The 25,474-nt window shown below is 40.5% G+C and overlaps 2 protein-coding genes across 4 annotated transcripts in view; one reads left to right on the top strand and one right to left on the bottom strand.

The window, feature by feature from the left end:
* Positions 1–85: 85 nt before the first annotated feature.
* On the bottom strand, positions 86–13,102 carry arhgef5 (Rho guanine nucleotide exchange factor (GEF) 5). Of its 2 annotated transcripts, none has more exons than XM_037785470.1 (15): positions 12,669–13,102; positions 8,338–11,877; positions 7,652–7,697; positions 7,307–7,356; positions 6,207–6,577; positions 4,510–4,670; positions 3,874–4,026; positions 3,614–3,743; positions 3,442–3,516; positions 3,228–3,317; positions 2,347–2,489; positions 2,051–2,194; positions 1,870–1,940; positions 958–1,062; positions 86–841 (listed from the first exon to the last, which is right to left on the bottom strand). In XM_037785470.1, the coding sequence occupies exons 2-15, from the start codon at positions 11,855–11,857 to the stop codon at positions 699–701; spliced, it is 5,202 nt and encodes a 1,733-aa protein (XP_037641398.1). In that variant the 5' UTR covers positions 11,858–11,877; positions 12,669–13,102; the 3' UTR covers positions 86–698. The 2 variants fall into 2 exon arrangements, with proteins under 2 accessions (XP_037641398.1, XP_037641399.1); XM_037785471.1 differs by having other exon boundaries at positions 9,010–11,877.
* Positions 13,103–13,119: 17 nt separating this feature from the next.
* Positions 13,120–25,474, top strand: part of m6pr (mannose-6-phosphate receptor (cation dependent)) — a 12,401-nt gene continuing 46 nt past the window's right edge. The window contains exons 1-8 of one of the 2 annotated variants that reach the window (XM_037785533.1): positions 13,120–13,258; positions 16,820–16,948; positions 18,890–19,062; positions 19,281–19,450; positions 20,793–20,902; positions 22,258–22,388; positions 23,381–23,507; positions 23,605–25,474. The exon at positions 23,605–25,474 is cut by the window's right edge and continues 46 nt beyond it. In XM_037785533.1, coding sequence (XP_037641461.1) covers positions 16,943–16,948; positions 18,890–19,062; positions 19,281–19,450; positions 20,793–20,902; positions 22,258–22,388; positions 23,381–23,507; positions 23,605–23,730 — 843 coding nt within the window. In that variant the 5' untranslated portion in view covers positions 13,120–13,258; positions 16,820–16,942 and the 3' untranslated portion in view covers positions 23,731–25,474. Of the gene's footprint in view, positions 13,259–16,612; positions 16,949–18,889; positions 19,063–19,280; positions 19,451–20,792; positions 20,903–22,257; positions 22,389–23,380; positions 23,508–23,604 lie in introns of those variants that run through there. The other variant, XM_037785532.1, reaches the window with a different exon arrangement.

Genomic DNA, 25,474 nt, shown 5'->3' with positions numbered 1-25,474 from the left:
CACTGTACAATTTGTCACTGTTATATGTATAAATTACCAAAAACATCTTCTATAATTAAATAAATAAACCACTCTCAATAAGGCATGTAATTGCACAAAAGTGATTTTATTCCACCAATCTAAATTTATTGAAATGTCCTCACTGTGTAAGCTCTGTACATCTTTGAATCATCATCTTGAACATTTTGCATGATTTCGGTCAGCTCTCCTGCACGCAGGGGCTAACTTTGCAACAGAAATGCACCATTCACTCAACTCTTAGATTCTCTTCAATATACACAAAAAAATAATACATTTTCCAAACACAGCATTTCTTGGAAAAGGGTGATTTCTCTTTTAAAAAAAAATCTCTTAAAACACCAGTCTATTGATGTATTACAGCACACACAGTGTCAGTAATGTACTGTAGCAGTTAATAGAGTCATAATGTCCTTAATGTCTTTCAGGCAGTTCACGCATTGCTCTAAAGGCAATATATTGTTCCACCAAGTGAAACAAGTGAGACCCAATGCTACATTGAGATGCATTCTTACAGCATTTCAGTTGCTGCATTGTTGTGAACAATTCAATGACAGAAATCCACATTTGGAGCACAGACTGTCCATATAGTCCAGTTTTCAGCAGTTTGAAGCAGACAACAGAGTCCCATCCTTTACGGTGCCTCCAGGACGTCCCGTTGTTTCGTCTGAGTGTCCTGGTCAAATGGCAGCTGTGGCCGTCGTCAGTTTGAGGGCATCTGACAGATTGCGTTGCCGGACTCTAGAGTTGGTTATGGTTTCCAAATGTGACTCGGGCACCCATCCACGATGCCGATCGGACAGTCTGGTTCCCTCTACCCAATCTGGGAGGGAAAAAGAATCCAACGAAAAATAAATTAATGCTTATTCTCTGAGCTGCATATATTGCAATGACACTTTCCACAAGAGAATGATGGAAAAGCTAGTGTGGTGGACTTACGGTCACTGCTTTGTTGGTGCACTAGAATGATATCAGCTTTTTCCAACGACACCTCATCAGGCTGATGGGAAACAATAGCTCGGATACACTGCATCTGTTTAAAATCTGTGTTGACACAAGAGGAGACAAGTCAGACCTACAGGCATAAATAGATCATTAATGAAAACTATGTAAAGACCAGAAAGTGAACATCTTCACAGGACTGTCTGCAAAAAACGATGCTTCGCTGACATTTTCCTCACTCTCCTATTAGGGTTTGGTGACATCATGTAATCCCCAGCATAGCTCCACCCAACTACCTGACTTGAGGTGTAATCAGCCATTTGAACACACCTGTGTGTTCCACGCATTCATAGAAACAAAATAAGAAAAACTTTCCCATAAAAATTCCCATATCCTTCTCGTAATTACAACTAAGATGCTGACATGAATATAGATAGCAGTTTGTAAAATAGTCACAAAATTTAATGTATTGATTTGTGTACATAGACACAAATTTCATATTTTTTTCATGATGGTCAGGACAAAATCAATTTGTATGCAATCTATGTAATTGTGAACCAGGAGGTATAAAGAGCAGAGGACGCCGCATAGGGAGGAGGTCAAGGTGCATTAGATTACTACATCTTTTTTTCTACCCGTTGCTGCATACACTACATACCGTCCACCTTTTATCCTACCGAATGTAAGTGTAAAATGTATGCACAATTTTAACAGTTAAACATGACAAACTACCATGTAACAGCTTTTGCTGAAAATCCGACAATACTATCTTTCACTTTGTTTACTTTCATGTGACAATGCACCCGTTTATTATGTAGGGAATGAGTGAAGTAGGCAGGGATTTCAGACACAGCTTTTGACCAACTATCTTAACACTTTGCAATGTCTAAACCAAGTAGCATGCTTCACCTTGTGCAGCAGAGAAATCGATATCAGGATGCGGCCGAGAAAGAGCAGATATCCAACGTAGCTTATCACTCCTGAAGGAAGAAAAAGCAAAGATGGGTTTTATCTTCTGCTACTTTTCCCACTTTGTGATGTGACATCTGATATACAGGCATTCCCTGCTGCCGCTGTATAAGTCTCTTACTGTGTGTCAGTCCGTAGCAGCAGGGCTCTGCTCGTCAGGTGCAGCCGGAACAGGTTCTTCTGGAGGGAATGCAGTTTGACACGACAGTTCTCAGCACGCAGGTCTGATACAGGAGCGTGGTCTATTACTGTGAACTTTCCCCCTCTGGAAGCAGAGAAAGCAAAAAAGATAAATGAGATGGCGGAAGGAAATATTGTGATAAGATTGCAAGGATGATAAAAGACTGCGGATATGAGGAAAACAGGATGTACCAAATGGTAATGAATTGTCTGAATATTACATGTTGGTTGACTCACTCTTTTTGTAGTGAAAGTAGCAAGTAGTCGTTGAATAGGTGCAAATAAATATTCCTCTCTGTCTCCTTTAGAGAGAAATCCATCAGTTCGGTGACCGGCCCTTCCCGCACCAGCCTCCGAGACTGACTGATCAGAGGAAGAGTCTGTAACAACACAGAGACAAATGACAGCATATTATTATTTTTGAGCGTGAGAGTTAATTTTTCACAGTTTGAAATAAGGTTTGACAAAATGATCCTAACTCAAGCTCCTTTTCTCGTAGTCAGTTGTATATTTGTTATATATGCGACCACTTGCTATCACATGACTGTAGATCATGGGGATGCCAAATGAGCCATTTCCATGACAACTGAGTTAACTCCATCCACTGATGAAGACCCTGATGGTGCAGTTGAAAAGCTAGTAAGTGGACCTTGAGTTAAGATCATTTGGTCACATTATTTATTTTGTTGTAGATTCCATAAGCATCACTACAAACACATGGAAATTTACTTATTAGTGCTGGAAATGATGGGTAAAATCAATGCCATGAAATACAAAACATATATATAATAATATAAAAAATATATAAAATATTTTATTCATTTAAAATTTTCATATTTTATAAAAAATATTTTCAAATATTGATAAATCATGATAAGGCACCAATATGCAAAATCATATGTAAAATAATTATGAATGTTCAATGTAATTAACTGTGTTCATCTGTTTATCAGATAAAACTCCACACAAAACCGTCATCATCTTATTTTCTTTTAATTACAGTTTGCATGAAATCAATAATTTGGACAATAAGGTTTGGTAAACAATAACATGTTATAATCATATCATCACTATGTGATCCCATTGATTTTCTCCCATCCCTAGTAGTCGTTACTTACCCTGCACTCAAAGTCCACCTTCGCACTGAGACAGACCAGCGACTCAATGCTTCTCATCTGAGTGATGCTGTCGTTGCTCTCTTGAATCAGCTAAAGGAGAGATGAATGAAAGAAAAGAGCGGTTTGTCATCAAGCACTTCAAGATATCCAGGATAATAAATTAAAATACTGCTATCCTACGTTAATGTAAAGTGAAAAGGGGATGTTACTGTACCTTCTCCAGAAGTTTCAGAGACTTGATGGCCTGAGTCGCCTCCGTAGTACCAGGAGTTGTTCTCTTCACAATGTTCTGTACAGAAGCAGTGTGTTAAAATGTTAAAATGAGACAAACAAATGTTGTGAACCATCAACCTTTGCTGTTTCAGAAAACATCCACAAACACACACCTGGACCAGCAGCTTAATTCTTGTGATCCTCTGGAAGGGAAGGACGAGGAAGGAACGAAGAGGAAGCCTCTGACAAACAGGACTCCTCTCTAATTTCTCCACAATCCGTTTGAACCCTGGATTTTCATTCCTGAAAGAAAAAAAGAGAAATTGAATGCATAAATTATATATATATATATACATATATATATATATATATAAAAAAAAAAAAAAAGAATACAGACAATAGCTAAACACAAAAGCTTGACTGAATGGCTTACATGAGTCTCTGGTAGGTGGCGTCCTGATAGGACTGGTTGGTGAGGTAGGGCACATAAACCATTTTGAAGCGCTGACAGTGCCGAGCGATGATGTCACACACGGGGAAGTGAATGATGTCATCTTCCACCCGTTCCTCCAGCTTCGATAAAAAGCTAAAACAAAAATCATAAAACATTATTCTAAGCTTATTTCTCTCACTGATTTGTGAAATTGTACCTGCACAACACAAACAGGCTTGATAATCCTTTAAAAGGGACAGTGTGTAACATTTTGGGGTATCCAATAGCAGAAATGGAATATAATATTGATAACTATGTTGTATTTTCATTAGCTTAGAATGAGCCCTTCATATCTACATAGGGAGTGGTACCGCTAGCCACCGTCTGACTTCCGTTGCACCTAAAGAAGTGTTATCATGGTAAGGATGACCTCTGAGTGAGGCGAATGGCTTAACCACGGTTTTACACTTGGCGGCTCACGTTACCTTCTTGTCTTGAAAAAGGGAGAAGTGAGCAGAGGGGTACTCAGTCGGTTGCAATCTGCAACCATACCACTAGATGCCGTCAAATCCTACACACTGTACCTTTAATGTTTCATGTTTCATATATCTAATAATAATGTTTAACATTTCTGACCTGTGGCTGATGGCACGAACATCAGCAAGCCGGGAAAACAGCCAGTTCCTATCCTGAGTAGCCAACAGCGACCCCAGCTGTTTGCACTTGACAAAGTGTTCAACGACAATGTCCAAACTCCGGCAGTATGACGCCTCTGAGGTCACCACCTCAAATCTCACCTAAAAGGAAAAATACATGAAACAAGATTAAAACATTGAGTAAGCTATAAAACGTACTGGCCACACAGTAAATCATAGCTAATGGGCCCAGCTGTAGACAGTTCTCTACAGGCTGGGGTATGTTGACAAGAATGTAACTAACTGAGGAGGAAGATTTCACAATGAGTAGAAGTGTTTCCAGCTCAGACACATGTCGGTATGAAAAGGAAACACCTACACTACCAGAGAATCACAGTAGGTTTGCGCAAGTACGTCTTCTGGCGAGGGATTGACAATAAAAAGTGGATCACTGGAGGGTTATTCTAGGATGTGGCAAGACTGAATCTTTACACATGATTTTAGCAGTTTGAGGTGTGATGTAATAACAGTGCAAAGGTGATTCGTGTAAGTCATCCATTTCACAGAAGTCACCATGAAATGAAACATTAGAGAAGCTGCTGATGTGAAATGACGCCCCAAAACCATCTGGACACTTGTAAGTGCTAAATAAGCAGATTTACATTTTTACATGGAAACAGATGCATTTTAGAGTCATCAGATAAGTGAAAAAGTTAACCAGAACATTCTTCTGAATTTCACTGAGGCGAAAATTTTGCGCCAGTAACTTTGCAGAGAATGAAACAGAAACCTTTACACTGATTCTTACACCGCTTAATATTTACTTTACATAAATAGGAACAATTTTAGCTGCTAAAATGTAATAAAAAAAATCCAATATAATCAAGATCAAAATCCTTCATACAAGCTGAAGGAAGGCTGAAGGTAGTTAAGCTGTAGGGAAAGTGAAAGAGTATCCTTGGCATTTAATTGCCCGGAGGACTTTCCTGATTTTCCATGAGGTGGGGATGTTGTACCAGTAAGTTTCCATGGAAGTGCAAATACATGATTTGGCGAGATTTGAAATAACTGACTGAATTTACTGGAAAAATGTTACAACCTCAAATTCAGGGAATCAGAAGGCAAAAACCTTCATACCAGCTGTATTAAAGAGGACCTATTATGCTTATTTTCAGGTGCATATTTGTATTTTGGTTTTCTATTAAAACATGTCTACATGCTTTAATGTTCAAAAAACACTTTACTATTCTCATACCGGCTGTGCTGCAACACCTCTTTTCACCCTCTGTCTGAAACGCGCTGTTTGAGCTCCTGCCCGAAAAGCCCAATCTGCTCTGATTGGTCAACTGGCCCACTCTGTTGTGATATTGGTCGACCGAACCAAACTCTTCAGACTCCGGTCCAGCTCCATTCTAACTAGCTTTGTTTGAGGGTCTGCCAAACTAGGCAGTAGGCAGGTATTATGAAAACGTGTTACTTAATGACATCACCATGTTACAGAAGAAATGGCAAGGCGTTTCAGGCAGTTCAGGAGCAGTGTTTCTGCGGGGGAGAGTAACTCCCTTTGGCGAGGATTTTGGGCTTTGTAACTTTGTAGACCTTTTACATGCACAAAAACGATATAACACACTGAAGGGGAAAACTCACAAAAGCATAATAAGTTAGACTTTTATATGTGCATCAAGAAGATGTGTTTACCTCCTGTAGTCGCCTCTCGTCCTCTGTGAGCTCCTCAAGCTCAGCGCTGTTCCTGACCCCCGGCAGCTCCCGCCACAACGTGGCCGACTGCGAGAGAGCGATAGATAGACGTGGGGAGGAAGACCTGCATCCGCTCCTGGGGGGCTCAGGGACAGGCAAGCTTTTGATGCTGGTGATGGAGCCTGTGTGGGACAGGGAGTGAGGGTGCGGGACAGGAGGTAGGGGAGGAAGGGGTCTGCGGGCCGGAGGAGGCGAGGGAGCAGGAGACGCGGTAGGGTCCTCGCACACTGAGAGGACATCGGAGCGAGCCTGACGCAGGATCTCAAAGTTCTGGGCAGCCTCGCTGTACTGCTGGTAGAGCTGGGCAGCATCTGGGAGGAAGAGAGGAAGAACAGAGAGACAACGTTTAAAAATAAAGGAAGCAAAGGGAAGAAGATAGATAGAGACAGGAACAGTTTTAGCCAAAAGGAGTTGTTTGCATTTGACATTCCTTTTACACATACTTGTTGGAATACGGAGGCAGCTGTTTTTGCCTCGAGTTAGGAGATATGAATACATGCAGAAACCTGTCTCTGGCTTGCACAGACGCACGCACTCACACACTCCTGCCCCATTCCTTGCAATATTCATGTGAATCATAGGCCAAGGGACCCGCTGCCATTTTAGGTTGTTTAAAACATCATTTTAAAATGGTATGAGCCACCAGTGGACTGCTCAGGTTTCCTTTCATTTGTGTGTTTCATTTAAATTCTGAGCCAACATCCTCAGAGTAAGAGATAAACAGTTAGTGAGCCAGTGGTGAATCACACACGCTGAAGGGAAATGCTCAACCGCGTCATGCTTTTCCCGACCACAGAAAGTGTAGATCTGATCTGAAGACACGTCACACCTATAGGGACTTTTCTAATAATCAGTCTTAAGATTTACTCTGAAACAAAACTGTCAGTGATTTCAAAAAAATAAATTAGTCAGATTGTAAAAGACGTCATATGCAACAACACATTTTGGAAACAGGCAATTCGGTATGTTTGATTTTAAAGAGATCATATTATACTTTTATTAAGCTGCATGACCTGAATGAATAAAAAAAAAATACTCACTGAAGAACTTTGAATTCCTTTTCCGTCTGTCGATTGTGTCCAAAACGTTCCTACAGTGTCAAGAAAGAGTCACAAGAACAACAATTTATTTATAACCATAACGAGTGGTAGAAAGAGTCGACTAACTGTCTAAAATGACTTTTCAGTGTGCAACATTTGCTTTGAATAAACAGAAATAGGACTCTATTGAGTGATTCAACATTTCAGTGACCTTCCTGACACTAAGTGATAAACTAAGACAGTTTTTAATATCAGGGACACTCAATTACAAACTCAAAAAATTAAAGAAGTGGACACATCTGGACCATCACTGTATTCTAACATGTGTGTGATTGTTTCACTTACCTCAGCTCCACTTCTCCCCAGCTTTTGCTTTTATCATCCTCATCATCTGGAATAAGAAAGTATCCATTCGTCGAAATATCATACAACAGCATACTTGACCGTGAACTACGGTGACAGTTAAATAAATTAAATAAATAAATAAATAAATAAATAAATAAATAAATAAATAAATAAATAAATAGGTAAATAGGTAATATATAAATTAAATGACTGTTAGTTCATTAGTTAGTTAGTAACCCTGCTACGAGAAGAACTACAGAAAATATTAGTGTTTCCAAATCTCGTGCTTCCCGTGTTATGCCTCAAAGCAGAATCAACTCAAGCCTTTTAGCTCATGCCTCTGTTTACCTCACATTCTCCTCCTCCACTACCTCCTCCCACTACCTGTACACCACAACACTGTGACGCATTTTCCAGTGTAGGGTGTGATCAGATAAGCCCACTGGTGATGTCTTTGCCTTCGATTTTGGTTTTATGACAACAAAATGATGCAAGAAGCATTCACGTGGCGAGACAAAGGATATGACGAGAAGATTTTCTGATTAAAGTTGTTCATGTGAAAAATCAAACTTCAAGTGAAAGTGCTTCCCCTGTGGGCAGTCTAGTCTGAAATACGTCAACCTTGATTAGATGACTGATGAGAAACTAGACAGACAGTGTCTCCCGCCTCCATCTTCTTCCTTTACCTGTTATAGAGAATATTCTGGTTCTGCGGTCCCTTCCAACACCACCTTCTTCCTCTTCTTCCACTTCTACAAGCTCTCCGTTCTTCTTTCTTTCAGTGGTTTTACGGATCCCCCTTCTTCGAAATCGAGCCCCTGGACCCAAATCTCTGAAGCTGACGCTGCTCGTCACAGTCACCCCTGCTGTTTTCCTCTCTGCCACCGCCTCCACCCCTCTGCCATCCACCTCTGTATCCTCTCCCACCTCCTCCGCAGTACCCCCTTCCTCCTCTCCCTGCTTCTCTTCCTCACTTCCACTCGTTGTGTCTTCCTCCGCCTGGCCTCCATCCTCTCTGAAGGGAACCAGGAGCTCAGACTCTGTCTCATAGTTAAGAATGGGGCAGCTGTTAGGCTTGTACAGCGTGTTGCTCACAGATAAATACATCTCCACCTCCTTCTCTCTTGTCTCTTTTTCCATCTCTGCTAATTTAACCTCATCACCTGCCTCTTCTTCACTAATCTTCACCTCTATAGTTGCTTTTTCTAACTGAAGCTGACCAGTGTCTTTGTCCATCCTGTGATCCTCCTTCCCTTCTGTGTCTAACAGTGTGTCAGCATGAGTGTGTGTAGGTGTGTCACCACCATGCATAACTGTGAACTGGTCAGCATGCATGTCAGCTTGGCTCTGACCCATACCTCTCAATCCATCCACCTCCAGCAGATCTTCCTCCTCCAGCTCGGGCTCTGGCTCTGAGCGCTGTTTGGGCTTTCTCAACCTAACAACAGGCACCTCTTCAGCGTCCTCCTGTTGTTTGTCGTTCTCCATCGCTGTCCCACACTGGTCGACCCCTTGGTCTTCATCAACATCCTTTTCCTCCGAGCGTCCCAGAATCTCCCGCACCACATCTTTGGCCCATTTAAGGTGGGGGGCTTGGGAATGCCGCTTGGGCTCATCGTACATGATCCACGCCCCACTCATTCGGATCCGAATGGCCTCCACCTCCTCTGGACTCATCACTCCGCTGTTAATTCCTTCCTCCAAGAAGGGTTGAATTTGTTCAAAATTCACTTGCTCCTTCTCTCCTTCCACCCCGTGTTGATTTTTCTCTCGCCACTCTACGAGGAGTTTTTCAGTCCGTGAGTCTCTTTTAATCGTCCCTATTTCGGCGTACGGGTTCTCCACTTTGCTCCTCATTCCCTTTCTGTATCTGATGTCCTCTTCAGTCGTTTCTCCCGTGGCGTCACTCCTGCTTTCTGTGTTGTTGATGATCGGATGTTCATCATATCTAGTCAGGTCATCATGAGGTTGCTGTGCATCACTGTTTCCTCCCGTGTGATCAACTTGTGACGGTGACACCTCTTTGGGTCGGAGCAAAGTTTGCCCAATCACACAGAAGACATACTTCTCCCTCCCCTCTTCCTCCTCATCCTCTTTTCCTATTGCACTCTCCTTGTCTCCCTCGATGTCAACAGGTGAGTTGCCATCATATGCAGCTTCCGGGAATTCCGGACAGTCCTCAAACTTCTCTTCTTCGTCTTCCTCTCTTTCGTCCTCCCCGTCTCCGCCGCTGGACACAGAGCCGTCCTCTCCTGACGGCATTCTGTCTCTGTCCTGCCTCCACCCTGTGTCACTTCCTCCTTCGCTGCCACCCTCTTCCTCTCTGTCACTCTCCTCCGTGTCATCTGTCACGTTCTCTCCCTCTGCATCCCTCTGCCGGCTTCCCTCTACCCCTTCAGCGCTGTCAGACAATTCCCTTCCACCCTTATCTTCTTCTCTCCAGACTTCACCCACCTCCTCCTCATCTACGCTTACACCCTCTGTCTCCTTCTCTGTGTGTCCCCTGTGCTCATGTCTTCCTCTGTGGTCCAAGTACTTCTCATCTGGTTCCTCTTTTACTCGCCGCCCCTCTCTTTCCCACTCTACGCTCCTCTCGTCCTCTCTCGTCCTCTCTTTCCCCCCCATGTGTCTCTCTCTTTCTACAGACTCGTCTTTGCTATTCTTGCCCCTCTGTGGCTCTAACCACATCCTTCTCTGCTCTCTCTCGCTTCTTTTTTCCTCCCTTTGACTTCTTTCCGCAGCTGGATTCCTCTGCTCGTCTAAGTCTCTGTCACTGTCAGCGGTGCTCTCTCTCCCTGATTCCCTCTCTTCATAACTGTCTCTACCTCTCCTATGCCTCATATCACTGTCCATGTCGCTGCTCCAGTCTCCGCTGCTCTGGGCTCGCGGCGGCCGAAGGGTCGTCTCATTCTGGGGTCGGCTGCTTCTGCCTGTCTGATCGTCCCGACTCGGATCGGCCTCTCTTTCCTTTGTTTCCCTGCCTCTCCTCTGCTTGTGCTCTCTGTATCTGTCTTCCTCTCTCCTGTCATCCTTCATGTCTCTCCCACCTTCCTTCCATCTGTCCTCCTCCCTTATCTTGTCAGCCTCTCTGTACCTCTCCCTATCTTCCTCCCTTCCCTTCCTCCTGGATTTATCCACCTCTCTGTCTCTGTATTTCTGCTTGTCCTCGTCTCTGTGTCCTTGCCTATCCCTATCTCTCTCCCTCTGTGTTGTGCCCGGCTTGTCCCCCTCACTTCTGCTGTGTTTATATGTCAACTCTTGAATCTCCTTGTCCCTCACTCTTTCCCTCTTCTGCTCTCTGTCGTCGCTGTCTCCTTCACTCCTGGTGTCCCTCCTTCCCTCCCCCCTTTGCGCCTTTTCCCTCTCTTTCCTATCCGGGTCGACGTATCTTCTTCTGTGCGGAGAAGGCACCTTGGCCTCCCTCTCTCCCACGTAAGGCCTCGGCTTTTCTCTTTTTCTAGCTGCATCCCTCTCTCTTTTGTCACGCGGATCACCCACTTCTCTTCTCCTGTCTTGAAAACCAACATCAGCCCCCTGATATCTTTCCCTCTTTCGGGATTTCTCATCTTCTACAGGTCGTTTTCCTTCTTCCTTTCCCCTGCTTCGGACATCATCTCTTCCCCCCTCTCTGTACCTCTCTCTCTGCTGTGCCCTCTCTCTTTCTCTCTCCCAGTCGTCTTGGTCTACTCTTTTCGGCCTATCTCTGTGCCTCCTCTCCGCTCTCTCTTCATCCACCTTGGTGGTGGTCGCCATTCTCTTGCCACGATCTGCGCTGTTTTTGCTCATTCGGGGAAATGTGTCGCCTTTCTTCATCCCCCTCTCCACCCCTCTCACAGTCTGCTCTAGATGTGACACCGGCCTCCCGTTTCTGCTTCTGTCACCTTCTTGCCTCCTCTCTCTCTCCCTCCACTCTCTTTCTCCCTCTCTCGGCCGGGGTGCAGGAGCTCTGTCTCTGTCTCTTTCGTAGTATTTATCCCGTGGGTCCACATCTTTGTATCTCGGTTTGTCTCTCATTTTCTCCGTTTCTCTCTCCCTCCTACAGTCTTCCTCTCGGTTGCTGTCTCTCTCTCGCTCCGACTGGGCGGTCATCGCTGGCCTGGGACTTGGTTCCCGGGAGATTTTTCCACCTGGCTGAAGCTTGCGGTCAGATGTGTTTATGTTAGATGAAGTGTCAAAGACGGTGCAGCTGGGTCTTTTGGTCCCCATTGTATCATAATTTGGAGAACCTAAAAGACAGCAACAGTCCATGTCATCAGTTACATCAGGCATTAAGAGTCAAAGGGTCAAATTAAGCAATATGAGGAGGTTTGCAAATGTTTACATACTTAGATAATGTCACAGAATTGAGTAAGAATACTCTGGAAAACTATATTTCTCTAACATTGCTGCTAGTTTGCAACAACTTACAATCACTCCCGGCGCCGGAGCGAACGGCAGTCTTTTCAGCTGCTCCGATGTTTTTCACGTCTTTTTCGTGCTTCTTGTCTATTTTGTGCTCTTCCTGCCTCACCAGGGAAGGTTTAGTGTGTTTGTATAGTTATATCCTATAGATATGGTTACTTCTTCCACACAACAAAGAAGTAGTCATCTCGTTTATTCGAGAGAACTTTTCTTGAATTTCCCTCGGGATCAATAAAGTTACTATCTATCTATCTATCTATCAACGTAGCCATGTTTTCAGTCTGCTATTCCCTGATTTTATTTCGTCAAATAGCAGCACTCGTACTTTGGAGTTAAAAGCTACAGGTCAGTCTGGTTGTTTAATAACTTTAGAGTAGAAAAAGTAAGATATCTGCCAGAGAAAAGGTGACACCCTCTTACAGTTCTCTAAGAATGCAGCACAGACTTGCAAAGCGCAGCATACCAAGAGAAGTCTCTCAGAAAGTGAGGGCCTGTGACACATAGGCACGGCATGTAACATGTAAACCACAACTCCAACTCTGTGTTCAAAACAGAAGCAATTTACAGTAGAATAGTTCATCTGAAATCTGTGAAAATAAAGAGTAAAGCAGCTCACCTGAGTGTTTTATCCTGGGGAGATATGTGGTCTCCCCCCTGGGTCCAACTCAGCTCAAACACATGAGATTGCACAACACACAAGAATTAATTCCCTGTATTCACATCATCTGGCTGACAAATGTTCTCCGTTTTCAGATAAATCTGCCCATTTCCTCTCAATAGTTTAACTCTTGTGAAACACTTAATGTTTACGCCAGAGCTCTCCTTACTTTTCCCTCTTGCTGCTTCTCTCTCTGTCTCTCCCCTCCTTCCTCAAATTCCCAAACAAGTTTCAACAGATTGACACTTATCTTTCCCCTCCTCCTCCTCCTCCTCTCTGTCTTGTCCTCCCAGTGGCTGCTGCTGAGCAGGCAGATCTCTAATAAATCAAGCAAAAGTCTGTCCACTACTTCAGTCCCCTCTACTGTCGACGTGGTCGCCTGTGTGGGCCCCCCCTGACAACATAAAGTACAAAACTGTCTTCTCTCGCTTGACCCATTCTTCTCTCGCGAAACACAGGAAGTACACCTCCTTGGTGTCTGTTTCTTGGAGCAGCGATTGGTTGGTATGGAGTAGCCGGGTGTGTCTGCACAACACACACATAGCCAGGTAAGTCAGGGCTGTGATAATACAAGGGAGAGTGGGGGGAGGGGAGACAGAAAGTGAAGATTGAGAACACACACACAGTTTGGCAGAGAGCTCACTGAGGCCTATAAAAAAAACTTCCCTACATTCCCCTGAGAGGTAGAAAAGAGGAGAAAGAAAGGGAAACACAAACTATTTCTAATGATTTAAAAAAAATTAAGCAATCACAGAGGAGGAAACTAAGGGAGGGGCGTTTACAAGGGTTATCTGTGGATGATTTGTTTAACAATGACTGTTTTACTATGTTGATTAAAGGTTGGAGAACCACGACTCTGTCATTAATAAAGACAATGAGACCAAACTGTGATAACGTTCACATTAACTTGTTCCTCTGCTTTGGTTGCACTACTCAGGTTTTACCACTTTGCCTTGACTCACTTAATTACTTACATTGACACACTTTCTCCTTCAGATTTGTACTTAATTTGAATTGATTTATAATTCCGATAAATGCATTTTACAATTTTTACATCTCAAATTGCAAGTTTATTAAGTACACCTAGCTAAAACTAGATCATGTAATCCAAAACAACATGTTTTTATAGTGTTCAGTTTTGTTCAGGTAATTAAATTTTATGGTTATTTTGCAGACTTTACTCTGGTGCTGTTGAATTGTATGTAATTATACTCCCATTTATATCAATGAGGGCATTAGTTTAAAGGTCTACCAAATAGACGGGCAACTGAGTGTATATGGCTACTAGTTGTTTAAAGGAATAGTTCAACATTTTGGGAAATACTCTTCTCTTTCTTGCTGAGCGTTATATGAGGAAATTGAGAGCGGTATCAATCCTCTCATCTGGCATGAACACAAATAAGTATATTTCCCAAGATGACAAACTATTCCTACATACTAGATAGTTTTAGCGCAAATACTCTAATCTTTTGACCCATGAATTTATCCATTATCTACACCTGCTTATCCTTTGCAGGGTCGCAGGGGCTGACGCCTCCCAGGTCACATTAGGCAAGATCTAACATTGTGAAAATGTTGAAATTTCTTTAAATATGTTGCTTATTTTGTCTATGTTTACCAACTCGGGAGTTGCAAAAATAATGTTATTGCACTTAAATACCAACATAAAGTAACTGAAATGAACTGAACTCTATATAGTAGTCTTCTTACGTAAGGATTTTAATATCTGTTGAAGTTAAAAAGGTAACAATGATGGCGAGCAGTTAGGGGGTAAAAAAAAATCAGTTAATTGTAATATAAACTAGATAGATAGATAGATAGATAGATAGATAGATAGATCAATAGATAGATGCTAACTTTATTGATCCCGAGGGAAATTGATACCGCTCTCAATTTCCTCATATAAACTCTCTTCGTGGATTTTTCCCCAACTGTTTCCTCATGACTGTTGTATTAAATGCATTGAGCAAACACGGAGGCTACCGAGGAATGTTTATCATCTTTAATCTTATCATTTTAAATACTTCTTTTAGAAATTGGATTATGATTAGAAGAATGAGGCATTGTTTCAGGGAAATCAATCAGGTTAAAGGCTGTCTTGTATTCAAATTCATGATGATAACTTGGAAGAATGAGGTGCAGATTACTGTATAGAAAACAAGCTTTGTGTTGCCATGTGCTGTTGCTGCAACTAAAACAGTATATATACTTGTACTCTACTTTGTGAGCCCTAATATAAATGTGCCCTAGCTGCTAAAAGGTATTTCATACCAGAGCAAAATATTCTGTTTCATAAGAATGCTATATAAATAACAGACCTTTCCATAAGAATAAACATGGCAGTAGGTACACAATCATTCAACATCAGTGACAAAATACACTCAGTTGCCAACATTGCTAAGGTAATTGGATAAACAAAAATAAAATTAATTCAGTGTAACACAACATCCCTGCAATAAATCCTACCACCATGAAGATTATACTTTTTTTGTTTTTGTTAAGAAGTGGTTTAGAGAGGTGTTGAATCAACTTTATGGCCATTTTAGTTTGGTTGACATTAAGAGAAGAGGGAAATTAAACCACTGCTGTATAAAGTCAAGGATTAGACTTGTTATGGTCCTTAAAGAGAGTAAAGATAAATGAGTTCAGGTGACATCATTAACAACAATAATTTTGATTTGTTCAATTCTTTTGTTGATGAATTAAGTTTATGAAGGCCTAGGTTTTTAGTATAACCAGTGGTGGGATGTAACTAAGTACATTAAGTACTTTACCTAAGTACAATTTTGAAGTACTTGTACTTAACTTGAGTATTTTAATTTTCTGCTACTTTATACTTTTACTCCACTAGATCTCAGAGGGAAATATCTTACTTTTTACTCCACTACATTTATCTGACATTAGTTACTAGTTACTTTTGATTCCTTTTTTAATGTTGATATTATTAAGTAGTCTTTTAACTCCACCTTTACCAGCTGAACATTAGTGATGCTTACACATTAATGCATCAATAATAATATATCCAATAACAGAATGGCCCATTTGAGAATAATATATATATACATATATATATATGACTCTGTTATTAATAAAGACAATGAGACCAAACTGTGATCACTTTCACATTAACGTGTTCCTCTGCTTTTGTTGCAATACTCAGGTCAGAGGGAAATATCTTACTTTTTACTCCACAACATTTATCTGACATTATTTACTAGTTACTTTTGATTCCTTTTTAATGTTGATATTATTTAATATAAATTATAAATCAACTAAGAATATATATATATATTCAAAATATAAATCAACTAAGAATAACTATATTTATATATATATCTCATTATATATCATTATATATATATATTATCATTCTGATAATGAGTACTTTTACTTTTGGTACTTTAAGTATATTTTTTATGCTAATACTTACATAGCCTACTTTTAATTAAATTTAATTAATGTAATTAGTTTTAATTTATAAATGCAGTACTTTTACTTGTAACAGAGTATTTATAGACAGTGATATAATTACTTTTACTTATACTAAGTAAAAGGTCTGAGTACTTCTTCCACCTCATAATATAATGATATATAGATAGATAGATAGATAGATCTGTATCCATCTCCACACAGTTATGAATCCAGTGTGAATTCACTAAGGCATTACTTACTTGAATTATTCTTATTAAATGATGATTAGATATTTGTGGTGGTTTGTGCAGCGTTGACAAGTTCACATGCACACAGATGAAACTGTAGCCATCATGCCATGCTTGAAGCTTTTTCCTCTTTCCAGCTGAACTCTGTCAGTCTCTGGTGTCAGCCTCTGGTCAGCTGACCCGGATGGAGGCCGCTGATTGGTCGAGGCTGCATTCGGACGGTCACATGGTCACGTGTGTTTAGTTTCACTTCCGCACTCCGCTGCTGTCTGTAGCATCTCTATTAGCCTCCCGGATGCTACTTCACACAATTTGAGGGGAAAAGCGCGTTTATTATCCAAAACTGGGAAAACGTGCAGCTAAGAAACGTTCATTTAAAACTCCCGAGTTCATGTAGACTGACTTTATTGTGTCTAGATAACTAAATGTCAGCTTTATTTCTTTGTTAAGTGAACCAGGAAGTGGAGGTTAGCGGGAGGAAGCTCTACATCATCTACAGCTACATGTTTAAACTACTGTTAAACTGTAACTAACTAAGACCAACAAAGACACGTGTTTACAGGACAAGAAGGCATGAAGGTAAGGTGCACCATGCAGCCACCAGTTAAACTCTGTTAAGCTTTTTCAGAGGAGTATCTTTAACTCACGGTGTTTTCCTCATGAAAAGTTATTACCTCATGCGAGCATGAACAGACATTTTGCATGCACACACCTAAAATATATGAGGTTTCACAACTTAATGTACACGATTACACCATTATTTTGTAATAATAATAATAATAATACATTTATTTATATAGCACTTCTCAAAACAGATGTTATAAAGTGCTTCACGAGACAATAAAAGCAGATAAATAAAGTAAAAGATATGGTATATTTTAACTCACTGTGTTTTCCTCATGAAAAGTTATTTCCATTGACATTTTGCATGCACACACCTAAAAATATATGAGGTTTCATAACTTAATTACACGATTAGTTTGTACACTTCGTATTATTTTATGTCCTTATATATTGTAGCCTACACTTAAAATCAGAATCAGAAAGGTGTTTATTGCCAGGTGTAAGAGGTATACACTAGGAATTTTCTTTGGCTTTGTTGGTGCAAGACAAACAGTATAATAACAAAAGAATAGATAAAACGTTAGATAAAATAAGAATAAAAATGTACAATTTACAAAATAAGCTATAAACATGATATAAACAGATAGTGCAAATATTGAGAGTGTATGAGAGAGAAAATACAACTTGTTTCCTCCTAGTTGTTCAGGAAGCAAATAAATAAGCATGCAAATACCTTATAGTGATCAAGAGATATGCAATGCAAAAACCCAACACTTCATTTTGAAGTATTTCAAATAGAAGTGGGCCAAATGGATAAAATCCTCTCTCCATAGTGTGTTTTCTGGGAAGTCAAGTGAGAAATATGGATGAAATAATCAGATGATTTGTCTGTTTTTGGTTATTCAGTGAATAAATACCTGCCAAATCAATGTACTTTGTCACATTGATATAAAAATTTAATGTAACTTTACTGTTTGGTTGTTGATTAGGCTGATGAAGCGTGTAACAGCTAACCAGATCATGGGAAATTAATTCCTATTGCTAATAATAAGCCATTTAGGTTGAATATAACTGGTTAATTGAATACTCATTATATTGTGGCACTTTTGTATGTTCTTCTTGTTATAGACCACGCATTCAAGTTCACACGTCGTTCAACTGGAAACCTGTAAGCCTGTGTGTGGAATACTGTGCTGTATGTAGATCATTCAGTAAAAGGAGGAATCAACCGTATCAGAGCGTCCTGAGTGTTTTTACCAACACACCAAGGCTACATCGCTACCTTACAACCAACACCTATAAAGTCCTGAGTGAATACCTATTCAATAATTATCATAAAGCAGGCCTTTTCTTTGATTTGCAGCTTTGCCCACAATAGATGTGTCAGAATCATTAAAGCTGCAACTAACGAGTATTTTCATTATAGATTTGCCAATTATTTTCTCAATTGATTGATTAATCATTTTCTTTATAAAATAGTGAAAAATGGTCATTATAATTTCCCATAGCCTAAGGTGGTGTATTCAAATAGCTTGTTCTGTTCGATCAACAGTCTAAAACCCAAAGTTATTCAGTCTAATACCATATATGACTGATACATGCAGCATTTCTTTGCAATTTTAAATAAAAAATTACCTAAATTATTAATCTGTTATCAAAATATTTGCCCATCAGTCTTCCATCAATTGACTAATTGATGAATTGATGAAACTGCTCTGAAAGCTACCATAGTACCAACACGTGTATTCTACCATAGTACGCACTTTATGGAAAAATCTCTGATGGAAAACAGTTAATATCATCTCACATTATATATTTTCATATTGTCCAACCGTAATTTCAAATTAATTATAAGTATTGTATTTGAGAATTGCTTGAATGGTGATGAATAAAATAAGTCTCTTTTTTTTTTTTTATAAGTGTCAATAATTTTTATTCATTTAACATCTGTTCCAGGTGGTCAACAGTCACGGTGGAGGGCCCTTCCTGGTGTGGACCCTGGTTGTTCAGCTGGTCCTGTGTGGGAGCGGGGTGTACACTGCTGATGGCACCAAGAGCTGTAAACTGTTAAATGAGTCTGAGTCAGAGCGGAAAGTCCTCAATCGACTAGAGCCACTCGCCCATAAGAAGTAAGAAGTGACTGTAGCTGCATTATCAGTGCCATCAAAATGACGTTAGGTTGTTTTTAGATTGTTATCAGTGTAAAAGTCAGCACTAATTGAATATGCAAACCAACCGTGACGGAAGCATTTTGCCTGATTGTCCCTTGCCATTCAGTGTTGTTCTTTTTTCACCACTGTCTCACATATTATTAATTGTTTTCTGGGATTTGTTCTCATGTTGGCAGCTTTACAGCAGAGACCAAGAATGGAACGGAGAGTTACACATATGTGTTCCAGTTGTGTGGAGACGCAGCCGGTGTTTCAGAAGCTGGGGTTATTCAGTTCGACAACAAGGCGCCTGAAACTAAACCAACAGTGATTGGCAGGTATACTGCAACACAGGCCATCGGAGGAAGTAAGTCTTTGTAAAATATAAGAATTTCCCCCTAATTAGGGGGTCCCTCTTGTTTTTGTGAATCTTCTTCTTCTTCTTAGGAAATCAGCCTTCTCATGCATAAAAATAAACCAAACTTTGCATAAAGGTCATAGTTCAAGTCCCATACCAAACTTCCTCAACTGACTTTGTGGGCCAATAGTCCTGATGGTTGCAGTACAGCAATTGTCTAAAGTTTAAAACTTAGAAAATTCATAACAAATCAGCTGCATGTGCTACCACTTTGCAACTTCCACCAAAATGTAGGCAAAGTGAGCAGAAATGTTCATATGCTTCAACCTGGCAGGAATTATGAAGTCCATCACTCTGTTTTCTCAAAAAATGTGAAACTAATTAAACCTATCTCCTCCCACATTTTTTTCCTCAATTGACACCAAACTTGCTCTGCTGCATCTTCAGACTGTCCTCCACAAACGATCCAGCCTAATTGAGCCCACAATGCATCAAAACGTTTTTGTTTGTAAACAGTACTGTACACAGCTATTGCAAAGTCTCACTAAATGTAGCTCCAACATTCATAAAAATAAATGACAAAATTTTAAGGTCTTGGTAGATGTAGGGTACATTTCAGAATTTTATTTCAAAAACTGTATTTTTTACAGTATTTTGAATTCTATTCTCATGTAAACCATTACAGTCAATGGGAATCAAGCATTTTTAAACATCAGTTTGTCACTTATGGAGCAATCAATCTTTATAAAAATAGATTACAGACATCTCTTTGTTGTCTAGATGAAGTACACAAATTCTCAGAAGTTTGTCTCGAAATTTGAGTTTTTGACACTAGTTAGAAATCTGCCTTTCCATGCAACTCTGGCAATTGTTTAAGTCATACTGTGGAGTCATAGTGTGAAGCGGTAGATATTCCCCCGGGCAGTAAGCTCACCAAGACAGTGACATGTCCTTGGTGTCTGAGATTGTGAGTTTGAGACCCGATCAAGGCAGAACGAACATGCTAATGCCTTAAAGGTTTAATGATGATGGACCGTCCTGTACTTCTCATTTGTCTTCTTCCTCTTCCTTTTTTCATCTTCCTCCTCTTCTTCCTCCATGAAATGCCCGGCTCTGACCCACACCTGCACAGCAGCTATAATTTACTCTGACTTTGTGTGTAAACGTTAAACATCTGTGAATTGGAATCTTAGGTTGGAGAATTGCATTGTGTTTTAAGAAAAACGATGTGCATAATAAGCCAAAAAATGCTTTTGAATTGTTTTTATACTTGAATTATTTCTGAACACGTGATTAAACATTTCATAGAGTGCTTTGGATCAGTATTTTGTCTGCATTGTCTTTTTTGCAGGTGACTGGGTGATGTTGATCTACACAAACGGCGACAAATATGATGCCCACTGCTCCATGGAAATGAGGAAAGCCATTGTCATGATCTCTTGCAACAAGAAAGCGGACGTGGTAAAAGATAAAATACAGATGTGACTGTGACCAGATTTGTGAAAAGAAATGCTAACTTTACAGGTGTTCAGTCTAAAAATGGCACTCTGTTTCAAACAAAAATGCAAGGGGCTGCGTTGGTGCGGGCAGGTTGCTTCAGGTGTGAAGATGACATACTGTATGATGCAGGAAGGCATCTTTAAGTAACCTGACGCGCCAGATGGTTTGTTTACACAGAACCATCTGAGAAGCCGTCATTGGAACCTTTTTGGAAAAGGGCAGGCACTTTCAAAAAAAATACTTGGCAGGTGATTGGATGAACCATCTGTCAATCAAAAACATATTTCCCATCGAGAAACGCCTTCATTGCCGTTCTTTGCTCTTTTCTCAATGAAAAAATACTCTCCAGTTCTGATATAACTGATGCTAACATACATCTACGCTAACCTCTTCAGGCGCCACAATTTTTGTTTTGAACAAACAGTCGCTCGCCACTTATACATAAACACACACACATAACCCACTCTCGTAGCTGCCAGTAGCTCCTCACAGGACGCTGATTGGTCCAGTCACTGGCTGCCTGGACGCAAACGCACTACTTGAAGTCTGACAAGATGGATTTGTGTGTGATTTGTGATCCCACAATTCTCGCACGATCTCGTGATCGTGCGAGAATCCAGCTGCTGTACAAGGTAAATCTTTGTGTAAAATATCGACAAACTCTGCACAGCGGTTTATAATACTATGACACAGGATTTTAAGGTCCTGACACATTAAGCCGACCGTTGGCCGTCGGCAAGTTTGGGGCCGTCGGTGAGCACCTGTTGGCCGAGTTTTTGCAGTCTGTCCCGCACGGTTGGCTCTAGTCTGCCCGTGTTTGAGGTTCTACGGCTGATTCAGCATGTTGAATCTGCGGCGGCGCCCGTCGGTGAGAGAAATCACTCTGATTGGCGTCATGAGGCGACGCAACAGTCGGCCTTCATCGCCGCTAGTTCTTTGATATCGGGTTGGTGTGTCTGCGCCTCTACAACTCTGGACGTTATCACAGTCAATTTATTCTTCATCTTGATGATTACAAGGGAAACTGTAGAAATGCTCCATTCATGTTACAAAGTAATCTACTGGGAATGTGCGCCTGTGCAATGCAGCATGTTGCTGGATGACGTCAGATTGTGTTGTCTAAACTTTGAATCAAGGTCAACTTTTTTTTGCTGGAGACCTCTGCAGTAGTCTTATCAAAATGAATGAAGTGGTTGTGTTTTTCACACAATGTAGGTCTGAACATGTCCTAATGTTTCTCCTGTGTGCACCCTGTCTCCTTTTCTTAGTGTGTGTTACCTTGTAATAACCTTTGTCTCTCTCCGTCTGACTCCCAGCCCCAGATGAAGGTGGTGCTGGAAGACAGGCAGAGGGTGCAGGACTGTTTCTACCTGATTGAGCTGGACTCCAGTGCAATGTGCGAAGTTGTTCCGTCCCAGATCAGCACTGGGTCCATAATACTCATCATGTGCGTAAATACAGTCTGGAATGACACAAAAACCCTTAATGTTAAAGCACATAATATTATAAATCAGTGGTTCCCAACCTATCGCCTTAAGGGACCCCTTAAGGGATCATTGAGTAAACTGACAACCCCTGACTAAGTGACATATTTTATGGATATTTCATATTATATTCAATGCATAACAATAGCAGTACAGAACAACTGATAAACTTTACAATTAACCCAAACAGTGAATGCAATAACTGCAGGAAGTTTGTTTAAAACAAGTAATCTAAACTTTTAGGGACTTTTAATACAATTCTCTGTATTGTGTTTTTATTTTTAACAATGGTGTGGCTGTGTCTCAGAGGGTAGAGCAGGTCATCCACCAATCGGAAGGTCGGTGGTTCGATCCCCGGCTCCTCGGTCACATGTCACATGTCCTTGAGCAAGACACTTAACCCCAAATTGCTCCCGAAGGCGTAGCCATCGGCGTGTTAAAGAGAATTTAGATTAGATCCTGATGGGCAAAGTTGGCACCTTGTATGGCAGCCTCTGCCATCATTGTATGAATGTGTGCTGACATGCTGACAGAAAGACCAAAAAAACGCTGTATAAACGCAAGTCCATTTACCGTACTTAAAAGGCTTCTTTTTATTCATTGTTTTCTTCACCCTGACACTTGGCCATTGTTCTATTAGCTTTTTGACTGACGGGGTTGTTCAGCAGAGAGGGAAGGCTCTGTGAATATAACTTGTGTTCAGGTCTTCAATGTGCACTTATCCTGTGAGATTTGTTTTAAGTTTATATTTTAATTAAACTTTAAAACTAACATTTAGTTTTCTTCACAGAAATGAATGAAACGCTGAGATATAGGGCAAATGTATATATTTTTCAAAAAGTTGTCTTACACCCCTGAAAATCAAGAAATCGCGACCTCCGTGAAGCTTTGATACCCCCAGGTTGGGAACCAGTGTTGTAAATGATTAGTGATAATAGACTTTCTCTTCTTCCAGTGGTGTCTGTCTTCTGGCTGTTTATCTCATCGGAGGTTTCCTCTACCAACGACTGATTGTCGGAGCCAAAGGGGTGGAGCAATTCCCAAATTATGCTTTTTGGGTGGAGGTTGGCAATCTGTCAGCGGTAAGCCTTGTGCAGTTGATACATAACGTCGTTAAAAGATCAGGCTCCTGACTTCTTCTTTTTTAATTCATACCAATCTTTATCCCCCCCCTTACAGGATGGGTGTGACTTTGTGTGCCGGTCACGAAATCGTGAGGATGCCCCGGCGTACAGGGGAGTGGCCACCGCAGAACCTTTAGAAGAAGAGCCAGAGGAGAGAGATGACCACCTGCTACCTATGTGACCTCAATGTGTCAGAAATGGGACAGAAATTTTCACTGTGTGACACAGTTTTCTATTTCACAAGTTGCAGATTGCCGTTAGACACAAGTCTTGTTTTTCTTGTGCTGGTTTAGGTTAGGACCTGTCGACACTGCGTGTTTTCCAGACTTGTGCCTAGGGCAACTATTGTGTGATCTGCTCGTCACTTAGGGGCATGTTACTCACAGGGCTGATGGACCTGTCTCATCTTCCTACCCGATCTATATTATTCAGCTGTTTCAGGTCAAACAAATGAGTCATTTATCTGAAATTGCAAAGCCAGTAAAGAGTGACTCGTCTTCCATGGAAATCTGGCACAAAAGGGAGAAGTTCAGAAGTTGGATTTGTACCCGATTAAAACTTAATGACACATTGCTTATCTTATTCTGCTTAGCTAATGATTGATTTGAAGTCGGTGCAGGTTGCAGCAAGCTGTTTTACGTGGTCCTGGTTGTGCACTGACGGTTGCAGTTTACAAAACACACAAGTGCTTTTTGCTTGTGTAATTTGGCTTTAAATGAATCTGTCTATGTTTTTTTGTGTTTTGAAAGTTAGAAAAGTAATATGAGAATGTTTAATTTTAAGTTCTGTGACTGTGCTTACAGCCTTGCTACACAAGTAGAAATCACTGCAAAAAACACACAGCTTGTCTGACTTACATTTTTAGTCGGACATTTTCCTTTCTCCCACATTTAAGTGAAAAGCTTCTACGTCAATGCTAATATCTCCCTTTAAATGTTTAGTATTGTCAGCTTCCTGACTGAAATCTGAGCTTGGCAGTTGTGACTAACTATCCTCTTACATTTTTATCAGAAAGGTCAACAATGCTGTTTAATTGATGTGCTAAACGTACAAACTGAAGCAAAGCATCTAGCTAAAAAACAAGTGAATCTCAAATGACTCATTTTTGCTTATAAATGCTACTATACAGTAATAGGCAAAGATTTATATATGAATTCTGCTATTCATGAGTTATGATATCAAAAATATGGTGTATATATGTAGTATATGTACTTGTATTTTCATAGAATAAAGGGAAAATTCACAGCAAAAGCCATTATTCATATCACAAAACTATTGAATAATTATTATTACAGTGGGTGATCTGGATGACTGTATGATAAAACTGACATACCAACATTATAGGTGAAGAGTAGACTGTGAATTGACCGAATATTCAGGCTTCTTCATGCCTGATGCTTTGCTTCTTTAGGAGGATAGAGCTGCAATGAAAGCACTTACTTTCCTATACACCTCCTATGTCAATATATTATGGTTGTAAACATGTTACAGCTCTAAGGATATAAATAATGAGGTTTGGAATATTTTTAGAAATGATACATGCTAAGGATTAAAGCAGGATTTTTGACCTTGATGTTAGAAAGTTTCAGTTGTGAATCAAGTTTCTATATAATTGTCAGTGTGAGCACTTACGTTTGTTTTGGTTTGTTTCTATCTCTTGCTTTATGTGTTTATGAGGTTGACATTTCTTTGCTAAGTTGAGAGAATCAACTCCTGACTTACCATCTGACGGCAATGGTTACACCTGTGGTTGAAGTGAACTGAACAACTGCTGGATTAATATAAAAGCCTGTTTGGATGATTTCAAGCCACCAACCTTTTTGTTTGTTTTCTGATTCCATCAAAAATAAAGTCTGAAAGTAGTTTATGTATGCCCATTGTAGTGGTGAAATTAGTACACACCCAAGTGCACTCACCTTTGGAGA

Source organism: Sebastes umbrosus, chromosome 11 (assembly GCF_015220745.1).
Source record: "Sebastes umbrosus isolate fSebUmb1 chromosome 11, fSebUmb1.pri, whole genome shotgun sequence".
Lineage (NCBI taxonomy): Eukaryota > Metazoa > Chordata > Actinopteri > Perciformes > Sebastidae > Sebastes > Sebastes umbrosus.
The sequence above is the reverse complement of the archived record's forward strand: the minus strand, read 5'-3'. Positions and strand labels throughout refer to the sequence as shown.

Bases quoted from the DNA above. Each gene is read 5' to 3' on its own strand.
- arhgef5 (XM_037785470.1), bottom strand. From the start codon at position 11,857: ATGGGGACCAAAAGACCCAGCTGCACCGTCTTTGACACTTCATCTAAC. The intron at 3,318-3,441 runs GTACAGTAACAT...TCTCTCCTTTAG, and splicing joins CTCTGAAACTTCTGGAGAAG to CTGATTCAAGAGAGCAACGA. The intron at 2,195-2,346 runs GTGAGTCAACCA...CTCTGCTTCCAG, and splicing joins CTACTTTCACTACAAAAAGA to AGGGGGAAAGTTCACAGTAA.